Source organism: Sander lucioperca, chromosome 4 (assembly GCF_008315115.2).
Source record: "Sander lucioperca isolate FBNREF2018 chromosome 4, SLUC_FBN_1.2, whole genome shotgun sequence".
Taxonomy (NCBI): Eukaryota; Metazoa; Chordata; class Actinopteri; order Perciformes; family Percidae; genus Sander; species Sander lucioperca.
Window position 1 is genome coordinate 40,373,409 of NC_050176.1, and position 12,500 is coordinate 40,385,908.

The following is a 12,500-nucleotide window of genomic DNA, read 5'->3' on the forward strand; positions in this document are numbered from 1 at the left end:
TCTTTTTTCTCTCTATAACTTTATCAACTGCTTTTCTATTTATTCAGATCTTTTATTCAGACACACACACACACACACACACACACACACACACACACACACACACGCACACACACACACGCACGCACACACACACACACACACACACACACACACACACACACACACACACACACACACAGATAGATAAGATAATCTTTGTCATTGCACATCAGGTATACGATGACATTGCTAAGTGAGTAGTTTTATAAACTCAAAGACATTATGACAGATATGTGATGTATGTAGATGTGGCCGGGTTGGGTCAGTGGGTAGAGCAGGCGCACATATACTGAGAGGTTTATGCCTGACGCAGAGGTCTGGGGTTGGAGTTGGAGTCCGACCTGTGATGATTTCCTGCATGTCCCCCCCCCCCCTCTCTCTCTCCCCTTTCTCACCTAGCTGTCCTGTCAAAAGTAAAGGCGGAAAAGCCCAAAAAAAATCATCTTTAAAAAAGTAATTTTTAAAGATTGTGTGTAGATTAGACACACAGTCAGAGATCCTCCGTAGCAGAGGATGAGTCACTACGACCATAATCAGAGGTGTTTCCCTCTCTGAGTCACAGGGAGGGAAACGGCCTCACATGATCAGAAACATATTCTCTAACCCATATCTGTCTATTAACAGTTGTATGTCTGTTTATTTTAAGAGATATTGTCCATAATTCACAGTTGTATATATACACACACACACACACACACACACACACACACACACACACACAGATAAGATAATAATCTTTATTGTCATTGCACATCAGGTATACGATAACATTGCTAAGTTTCTTCAGCTTCTTCAGTCAGTACATAAAAAATATAAACAATGAAAGGAGAGAAGTAAGCAATGTATGCATCATTTACACACACACACACACACACACACACACACACACACATACACACACACACACAACCACACACACAACCACACACACACACACACACACACACACACACACACACACACACAACCACACACACACACACACACACACACACACACACACACACACACACACACACACACACACATATACACACAACCACACACACACAACCACACACACACACACACACACACACACACAACCACACACACACACACACACATACACACACACACACACACACACACACAACCACACACACACACACACACACACACACACACACACACACACACACAACCACACACACACACACACACACACACACACACACACACATACACACACACACACAACCACACACACACACACACACACACACACACACACACACAACCACACACACACACACACACACACACACACACACACACACACACACACACACACACACACAACCACACACACACACACACACACAGACATAGACACAACCACACACACACACACACACACACACACACACACACACACACACACACACAAACACACACACACACATTTTAACCATTTATTTATGTCCACATGAGGAAAATAGTTCAGGGACACAAATATTACGGATGCAGTACAATACACAAACTCATGGACCAGTGACACGCAGCAGGTCTTCACAATATCACTTAACAAGCATAATACTCACTTCTTAAGGGTATAAGTAGCATAATACTCACTTCTTAAGGGTATAAGTAGCACAATACTCACTTCTTAAGGGTATAAGTAGCATAATACTCACTTCTTAAGGGTATAAGTAGCATAATACTCACTTCTTAAGGGTATAAGTAGCACAATACTCACTTCTTAAGGGTATAAGTAGCATAATACTCACTTCTTAAGGGTATAAGTAGCATAATACTCACTTCTTAAGGGTATAAGTAGCACAATACTCAGTTCTTAAGGGTATAAGTAGCACAATACTCACTTCTTAAGGGTATAAGTAGCATCATACTCACTTCTTAAGGGTATAAGTAGCAGCGTCTCCACCATATGTGGCGGCTGCCTGTACTAGCAGATATGGCCCAGTACTTAGCGAGCTGTTTAGTCTCTGATTGGCCATCCCAAGTTGTTGCAGTCCTCTAACTACCAACCTGTGTGTGTTTCCTAGGATACCAAATACGATAACGAGTAGTGTGCACCTATAGCCCAGCTCTGAGATGGTGTTTAGGAGAGGCTGGTATTTAACTACCTTGGTGTAGGAAAGTACTAGGGTTACTACTGCAGTACTGAAACATGGACGGTTTTACCTGAGAAAGTTTCTTACATTCTTACTGAGGGAGGAACGTCCACATATTATATTAATGAGGCAATTACTACAGGTGTGGTTGTTAAGAAACTACAGGCTGCTGTTAACCTGCACAGCACCTGCAGACACACACACACACACACACACACACACACACACACACACAGAGACACACACACACACACACACACACACACACACACACACACACACACAGAGACACACAGAGACACACACACACACACACACACACACACACACACACACACACACAGAGACACACAGAGACACACACACACACACACACACACACACACACACACACAGAGACACACAGAGACACATACACACACACACACACACATGTGTATATTATATTTATATTATTATTATTATTATTATATTATATTTATATTATATTTATATTCTGACTCTGAGGACGCTTATGAAATCAGTTTGAATGTTTTCCTCACACAATCTGACGTCCTGCTGGACCAAGCTCTTCCTATCAGACGGTTACTGCAGTAACAGTACTCGGTTGTACACAGAGTATCTGGTGTCCTAGTGCAGATGGGTCACTCTGAGTGTTTTCAGAAACAGGAAGAGGAGAGGAAGAGGAAGAGGAAAGGCCTGTAACTTTATAGATTATTCTTTATATCAAAACAACAGCCAATCAATCTGAGCTAACATGTACAGTGATAGTTCTGATGATATTCTGAAGTAGTTATACTCATGTACAATACTTAACTACACACTCTGAGGTACTTGTAATTTAGTATCTCCATGTGCAGTAAAAAGTACAAGATCTTCCTCTGAGTATGTGTAGCAGAGTACACAGAGAAAGAACATTGAAATACTCAAAAGTAAATATAAATACACACACACACACAGACTTGTAGTGGAGTATTTAGTACTTTTACTGCAGTAAAGTAACTGAATACCAGGTCTGTGGTGTGTGTTGAAGTCAGATATTTCAGGAATGTTGGAACTATTTCAACCAGTTTGGGTTTTTACAACGTGTCTGAACCCTACTGATGGAGGGCTGCACCCGGGCCTCAGGCTACACACACACACACACACACACACACACACACACACACACACACACGGCCTCAGTCTGTGTTCCTGGAGAGTCGGAGGAATAAACACTGAACAGATATTGTATTATAAGCTGCAGACTGAAGCAACAACTCTTTTATATTCACCTATGATAATAAACCCTTAATTCACCCATTTACATGTGGAGATATGCTGGCTCTATACATGCTAAAAGTACTGATTATTTACATGGAGTCTGGTGGAGATTGCTGGCTCTATACACGCTAAAAGTACTGATTATTTACATGGAGTCTGGTGGAAATATGCTGGCTCTATACACGCTAAAAGTACTGATTATTTACATGGAGTCTGGTGGAGATTGCTGGCTCTATACACGCTAAAAGTACTGATTATTTACATGGAGTCTGGTGGAGATATGCTGGCTCTATACATGCTAAAAGTACTGATTATTTACATGGAGTCTGGTGGAAATATGCTGGCTCTATACACGCTAAAAGTCCTGATTATTTACATGGAGTCTGGTGGAAATATGCTGGCTCTATACACGCTAAAAGTCCTGATTATTTATATGGAGTCTGGTGGAGATATGCTGGCTCTATACATGCTAAAAGTACTGATTATTTACATGGAGTCTGGTGGAAATATGCTAGCTCTATACACGCTAAAAGTACTGATTATTTACATGGAGTCTGGTGGAAATATGCTGGCTCTATACACTCTAAAAGTCCTGATTATTTACATGGAGTCTGGTGGAAATATGCTGGCTCTATACACGCTAAAAGTACTGATTATTTACATGGAGTCTGGTGGGGGTTCCTGTTCTCATCTGTTTTCTGCTCTCGCCCCCTTTAGGAACTGGTCTCTAATCCTGAGTTCATCGTGGGCGGAGCCACCAGGACCGACATCTGCCAGGGAGCTCTGGGTGAGTTTTACTGACTGTATCTGAAAGCACCACAGACAGACAGAGAGACAGACAGACAGAGAGACAGACAGAGAGACAGACGGGCAGAAAGTGAAAATTTTGAACAAAATGCACAATGCAACCTAGGGTCTTTTTGTGAATGTACCCAAGTCAAACTTTCGTTTAAAAGCATATTTAGGACGGAAACGCCACTTTTAACATTTACTGTATTCTCGTTTTTGGGTCAAATGGCCTTTTGAATGGGAGTGCTAGGGGCACTACTATGATAGCATCAAAATAGCTATGTTTAAACCACTAAGAAGGCTCGACACAACATGAGACTTTGCTCCAAGTATCACCAGGAGCTCTACACCTTAACGAAAGCATTGACAACATTGGTTGTGTAGCCAGAGTTTCCTAAAAAGAAAGGTTTTGAAACACAAACACGGAGCAGACAAACAGTCAGTAAACTCTGGCTCAGCGCTGAGGAGAGAGAGTTAGTGTCAGCTGATCAGTGTTGCTGTCGGAGCGTCTCAACCTCTCTGCTCCTAACAGGAAACCCAACGACCACTGTTAGTTCAGCTGCTGTCAGACCCACGGTGGAGCTGCTGGAGGTAAGATCTGATTTAGAACCGACAGGACGAGCCCTGTTCCCTGCAGAACCTTTTCTAACCCCAGAACTTCCCACTGGCTGGGTCAGTCTTTGGTCCATTTTAGATTTGGGGGTATAGACGTCACACAGATGACGCCTGTTCAATACTTGGGCCGTTTTTGTTGCGATGGGGGATGTTTTTGATGCTTTTTTGTCACTTTTTCTGACATTATTGGTGCTGTTTTTCAAGTTCTCGTCCCTTTTTTTTCCAGATCTATAAACGATCTGACAGAAAAAAGTAGCTGTGAAATACAAAGACTACTTGTGCTATGTTGGGATGTTTTCAGTGATACTCCCACCGCTTTAAACCCTGCAGAGAATCGGTTCTGTAAACGCCCTGATGAGAAACAGCTGATGTGGGCGCTGCCACACTGAGAGCTCATTGGCCGAGCAGGAAGCTGCAGAACAGGAAGTTGCCTGGCAGCTTTTGTTATGTTGTTAGAGGGCGAGAGACAGACAGACACACACACACACACACACACACACACACACACACACACAGAGACTGTGTGGGTGTTGTGGTGGATGACTCACTGTGCCGTGCCTTGTTTAAACTTCATTCTCGGTGGTTGCGTAACTTCACTCTGAAGATTAGTCTCCACACGTAGAAAGCCATTCTCTACGTTCATGGAGTTCAGATCCCAGTGAGATGACAGCAGCATTAAGGCTGCCGTGAATATTTGTGGTGAGAGGGAACAGAAGAGGGCCAGGCCGGCGCTGACTGTAATCTGCTTGGTTAGAGAGACAGTAGAGCAGTTGGTTCAGTGTGGAGTAGGACTCACAGGCCGTCATAGGCAGCCTGCAGCACCCCCTGCTGGCCAAGCTTAAAACTGCGGTGACCATAAAATGATAGCTTAGAAATATCTCAATTCAATTTTCAATTCAATTTTATTTATAGTATCAAATCATAACAACAGTTATCTCGAGACACTTTACAGATAGAGTAGGTCTAGACCACACATAATTTATAAAAACCCAACAATTCCAGTAATTCCCCCCAAGAGCAAGCATTCAGTGTGACAGTGGTGAGGAAAAACTCCCTTTTAGGAAGAAACCTTGGACAGACCCAGGCTCTTGGTAGGAGGTGTCTGACGGTGCTGGTTGGGGGTGTGATGAACAGTGGCAATAATAGTCACAATAAAGATAATGGAACAGTGACTAAGAAATAGTAGTCATAGTAGTTCATGTCATAGCAGGGCACTGCAGGGCGTTGCAGTAGCAGGTTCAGCAGGGCATGGCTGGATGCAGCAGGTTCAGCAGGACGCAGCAGGGCACCGTGGAGTGTAGCAGGGTGAACTGAAGCAGGACCACGGCGACAGCTGAAACCAAAATCTAGGTGCCATCCAGATCCAATGAAAAACGCTGGGAAAAGGAACATAAGGACTCCGGGGAGTAAACTCCCCAGATCTCTGGTTGTTGTTTCTGTTCCATGACATTTTTGGGGTGTGGGATGAAGAGAGGGATCATTTTATTAATTAAGAAAATATTTAATTAATCTTCAGTGTGTATTGGCCAATCAGATTTGTCTTGATGTGATTGCGATTCAGCCCACGCATAGCATGCACGCACGCACACTCACAGCCACACACAACGAGGAATGAGTTTCTACTATCTGTCAGCGCTACTTAGCAATGTCTCAAAAGAGAATTTTGGATTTTTTTTTAGTCACCCAACCCCAAACACCCGAGGACTAGCCAGATTTCTCCAACTCCTCATCCAGCAGACCAGAAATTAGACTTCCACACATGGCACTGCACGTCCACAACGACATTTTGGATGATCTGGATATTCAGGGTCTGGTGGCAGAGTTTATCAGCCGAACCCCAGAGCACAAATCTACGGCGTAGCCTATATTGAGCCTAGTATGATTGTGATTTATGTATGCCTATTATAAAGAAACAAATAGTCTGTAACTTTTTAGAATTTGTCACATACTGTCGGAGAAGAAAGATTTTGCATAGTCTGTTACTGTGTGGCACTTAGGCCTTTTTATTAATCTACTCGTGGTTGTTTTAAAATAAACATACATGTCATCTAGACAACTGATCCTGGTGCGGGGAGCTCCTTGTTTTAACAGACATTTTGATTATACGTGTTTTGCTAATAATATATAATTTACATTGGTTGTACTACATAAATAACATTTTAGTTTATATTCACACATTCACAAAGATATTAAGATAGGCCTACTTTTTTCATCGCTGGTTTTTGGAGTTTGCTGATAAGTATGTTGGGATATAGGGCCCTATTTTGACGATCCACTTTTGCTAGTTTGACGGTGGAAAAAAGGTTCTAAAGGGTTGTACTTAGTGTCTTCATTAATCAGAGGGGTGTTTAGGGCGTAACATGCAATCAACCAATCAGAGATCATCTCCCATTCCCTTTAAAAGCCAGGCGCGTTTGGACCTTGGAGCATTGCTATTATGATGGAGGATTTGTACCGTAATATTTTTATTTGTAATCTTCTGCATGTGTGTGTGCTGCTGTGCGTCCCTGTGTGTGTGTGTGTGTGTGTGTGTGCTGCTGTGCGTCCCTGTGTGTGTGTGTGTGTGTGTGTGTGTGTGTGTGTGTGTGCTGCTGTGCGTCCCTGTGTGTGTGTGTGTGTGTGTGTGTGTGTGTGTGTGTGTGTGCTGCTGTGCGTCCCTGTGTGTGTGTGTGTGTGTGTGTGTGTGTGTGTGCTGCTGTGCGTCCCTGTGTGTGTGTGTGTGTGTGTGTGTGTGTGTGCTGCTGTGCGTCCCTGTGTGTGTGTGTGTGTGTGTGTGTGTGTGTGTGTGTGTGCTGCTGTGCGTCCCTGTGTGTGTAACAAGCATAGTGTGCACGAGTCTAGGAGCATTTTACTAATGCTCTGTTAAAATAACAATGAAATGCTGCGTTATTGACTTTAGACCAGGTTTTTGTTGGTCAATGGTGCCATCACTTCCCACTGCCTCAAGATAGCAATACTCCCAGAATGCACCTGAACACACCTCCCTGTAAGACCAGCACACCCAGAATGCACCTGAACACACCTCCCTGTAAGACCAGCACACCCAGAATGCACCTAAACACACCTCCCTGTAAGACCAGCGCGCCCATGGGCCACAGATGGGTGCAGGTGCCTTTGCTATTTAAACGACGTGGGCGCTGGACGGGAAACTGACAACTGCGTCGGTCGGCGCTGCAACGGGTGCGAGATAGGACCTCAGCTCAGCTGTACTTCATGGAGGGGAGGGGCGAGTGAGTTTTTAAAAGGAGACAGAGGTAGAGTGGTCTGCAGAATACAGAGCCTGTGTAACATAGTAGGAATGATAAGGAGTGACCAAACCAGATCCCAGACACTAGACTATAAACATGGTTTGTGTGGCGGAGGCATCATGTAAACAAGGGGTTCTCAAACATTTCACTCAAAGGTCCGCATCTGAATTTATTTTAAGTTCTGGGGTCCGTAACGATTGCCGATAACAAAAACAGCTAATTTACTCACATTCAAGTTGAGTTCTCTGTTTTCTGCTCAACTTTTATACCGACACCAGGACCTGGAGTACAGTACCAGTACCTTTTAGAAGGTAGTCTACTTCCCCTTTTTATGTGATAGGGGAGGGTTTGTGTGATAGGGAACTGTTTGTGCGATAGGGAACTGTTTGTGCGATAGGGAACTGTTTGTGCGATAGGGAACTGTTTGTGCGATAGGGAACTGTTTGTGCGATAGGGAACTGTTTGTGTGATAGGGAACTGTTTGTGTGATAGGGAACTGTTTGTGCGATAGGGAACTGTTTGTGCGATAGGGAACTGTTTGTGCGATAGGGAACTGTTTGTGTGATAGGGGAGGGTTTGTGTGATAGGGGAGGGTTGGTAACATGGCTCCTGTGTGTCTTCCAGGTGACTGCTGGCTGTTGGCGGCCATCGCCTCGCTGACCCTGAACGAGTTTGTGATGGCCCGAGTCGTTCCCACCGACCAGGGCTTCGGGGACGACTACGCCGGCATCTTCCACTTCCAGGTAACACCACAGTCAGCTGCAAATATGGCTTGACCCCAAAATAATTCTAACAAAAGATTTCTCAGTGGTTCACAGTAGTATCAGATGTACTTAAAAACATACTAAAAGTTTACCAAAGTTTGACTCCAAGAAAGGCCCCATTTTCAAAATGGCGGCCGTCAGGTCCTTAAAATGACCATTACTCCTTTGTATTCCTCCCAGACCAGGAATACTGGTGCCTATTACATGTTTTGGCCATCTAATATTCTAATTAGCATATTTGCATGATAGATAAGTGATTACAAGTACAATTATATATTAAAGCAATTGGTTACAAGCATATTTATGTGAAAAATAAGGGTGAATACAATTACATACAATTTCCCTTAAGTAATTGCATATTTCTCCTTTCTCATATCGTTTGAATAAATTCATTAGAACTGTGTGGTACTGTAAAATTAGTCAAAACAGGGCTTCCACGTGAAGGCTCAGTACCGCTAACCCCTTTAATTTTTTGTGTTTTATTTTTTTACAGATTTTTTAATATTTTTTATAATGCGTTTTGTTTTTTTTACCTTTTGTTTTTTATACTTTTTTCAATACCTTTCTTATTTATACATATCTTTTTCTATTTTCTTCAGTTGTTTCCTCTTATTTAGTTTATTTTTTATACTTTTTTGCACTGTGACCTTCACTAGATTTACCATTAGTCATCACACTCTTCCTCCCATAGAGGTTGATTATAGTGATTCTCACAATTCCCAACTTGACATGGTCCACAAGCAGGCATGCATGGTAGTCCATATGCCCTGCAACTGCACCGTTGTGTTCGGCAGGCAGTTGTGCAATTACAGTGGATCATCTGCAGGAGGCTTTCTGGGGCAGCAGTCTTACTGGTCATAACTGGCAGGAACCGGTTGTCCACCAGTTTCCACCCCCAATCCACTGTGTTCATGTCACCTTCCTTTCCAGTCCACACCATGATCTGGAAGTAAACTCTTTTGCGGTGGTATATGGTTGAGGAGGCAGACGTTATGGGGTAACAAATGATTTGGCGGTAACGATTTTCTTGCTAAAAAGGTTGTAGCGCAAAGAGGCAAGTAAATCGGTACTCTTTCCGCCAAACAACACTGCCATTGCCTTTGGTCCTCTATCACATTCCTTGCTTGATGTGGGAGCAGAAACACATTTGCACAGGACTGGATGGTTGATTCACCATTCACAAGTTTCTGGAATGCTGTCTGTTTGCCAACACATCCTGTGAAGGCATGAATAAACAGTAACTAGGAACACAAGTCACTACCCAGGACTTGTTTCATCCCACTGATGTTGTACACTTTAGTAGCTTTGGACTTGTCTGAACGAAAATAGAGGCCTCTATTGTTCATCCCAGCATAGTAGAGGAGAAGAATGAGTAAGGGCGTTTTCACACCGACAGCCTTTAGTTCGGTTGAATCGAACTAGAGTTTGTTTGCCCCGCTGGTGCTGTTCCTTTGGGCAGGTGAGAACGCGGCAATCAAACTCTGGTGCACCAAAAGCGGACCAAACAAGCGTACCGAGACCTGCTTGAAGAGGTGGTCTCGGTACGCTTTCAATCCAACTCTGGAGCGGTTCGTTTGTGGTGAGAATGTGATCTGTACTCAAACCGCACCAACTATATGTACTCCTCCACTCTGAGCTGATGTCTCCTGTAGTCAGGTGTGTTCAGCAGTCTGAGCTGATGTCTCCTGTAGTCAGGTGTGTTCAGCAGTCTGCGATGCAGCAGAGCAGCAAACTGTAGCAGCTTGCATTGTTTCTCTCTCAGAAATAGACAGAAATCGCCGTCCGTCACTCGTATCTCTGTGGTCAAACCAGCTGCCGCTAAAATTGGAGACAGACGCTGGAAGAGCGAAGGAGGAGTCAGAACCTTCTTCCCGTATTTACTTACTTGCTCCCTCCCCCAGACATATCTGACCAATAACAGGGCTGGACGTTCTTGCCTGATTTGTAATGATACATTTTGGTACGCTTGGATTTTTCCAGGTGTGAAACCAAACCAAACCAACCGAGGGCAAATCGCTCCAAGTTTACGAACTCACCAACTGATTCAGACCAAAACGAACGAACTACAGGTGTGAAAACGCCCTAAGTCTGTATCCTCCCCTATCAAGGTTTTGGGCTAATGTTCTGAGGCCTTGACTGCAGCTTTGACAATGTCAACGTCTGCATTACCTGATGCATTGATAGCAGTGCAGCCCTTCTTCTAAGAGAATCTTCATAAGATTGATAAGTCCTTGTTTGTTGCAAGATCTGGAAAGGAAATCATCCTTTCTTCCCACAAACTCAGTCTCTGCATTGAAGTTAACGATGGGGTGAGTGTTTTCACCACGTCTCTGATGCGTATTGTCTTTGATGGAAGGACCTTCGCTGTAACCAGTGGTGGAGGGAGTACTGAATATTTGCATATTACCATTTTAAATGGTAATATGCAAATAAGAAAAAAAGTTGGTTAGTTTGTTAGTTTGCACCTTGGTCAGTGAGGGCGCTGTGTCTAGCGAACTGTGATTTACAAAGGGCTGGTTCAGTTATTTTGATGCTGAGCTTTGACAGTATCCATACTGTCCACTACCACAAACAAGGCCTGGCTTTTAAAAAAAGTTCCTATCCTAACCAGCATAAAACGGAAATATGTTGTTAGAATCGGAATGCAGTTGTTTTTTTTCATGGATGTATTTTAAGACAGTTTTATTTCCTTTAACCATGGGAGCGTAAGCAAATAAAGTGTGTGAAGCAGTGGAAAAGGGGGAGCAGATGTGAAGAGGTCCAGCCAAATAAATAAGATATGAACGCATTTTACGAAGCCTGGCGGAGAAGTAAACAATGCTGTGGAGAGAAGTAGATGGCAACTATGATTTAAAAACGGGAATAATAAAAAAAAAAAAAACATTTTCATTTTCACTTTTACTGGAGGCTGTATTACCGAGGGTCAGCGGCGCTGCACCCGGGCTCTGGAGCACCCGGGCTCTGGAGCACCGGGACCGGCTTGGAAGCCGATGACGGATCGGCGGTGCCCTATATATATACTGTATACTGTATCTATGGCAACCAAACTTCACTGGTGAGACAAACTTGTGATGGTCAGGAAGACGTTTTGGCAGGGAGAAAAACTAATAAAAAAATGTAACGGAACGTTGTAGAAATGTAGTGGAGTAGAAAGTAAAGATAATTGCTGCAAAATGTAACGAAGTAAAAGTCAAAAGTATGCACTATTGATTCTACTTAAGTAAAGTACAGATACCTGAAAAAGTTACTTAAGTACAAAGTATTTGTACTTCGTTACATTCCACCATGGCTATAACCATCAAAAACGACGGCTTTACCATAATGGCGTATGGTAAAGTCTGCATATAACTGTCACCCTTTTTCCCTGCCAAGCGGTGAACCAGGGAGCCACCGTCAAGAACATAATACTCAGTTGGTGGGATGGAATCCAGGATAGTTTTGTTAGATTTCTTTCTTGAGAACTCAGTGACTGCCTGTGCTAGTTGGGGCTTGTTGACTTTACAGAAGATTTCCTTCCCTTCGAACAGGGCTGCAGGAAATGAGCAGAGCTCATAGCTCATTACCTCTTCCAGTGAAAACTGTCCAGTTTTCGACATGATCAGGAACCGTTGGAACAGCAAAGCAGGATCAATGGTTCGATCTTGGGCAACTTTGATGGTGGAGTC

General features: G+C 43.4%; 1 protein-coding gene across 2 annotated transcripts in view; it reads left to right on the plus strand.

Moving 5' to 3' along the window:
* LOC116049141 (calpain-2 catalytic subunit-like) overlaps nt 1-12,500 on the plus strand; it is a 39,712-nt gene that overhangs the window by 750 nt on the left and 26,462 nt on the right. For both annotated transcript variants that reach the window (XM_031298559.2, XM_031298560.2), the window contains exons 2-3: nt 4,137-4,206; nt 8,696-8,814. In XM_031298559.2, the coding sequence (XP_031154419.1) occupies nt 4,137-4,206; nt 8,696-8,814 (189 nt within the window). The remainder of the gene's footprint in view (nt 1-4,136; nt 4,207-8,695; nt 8,815-12,500) is intronic.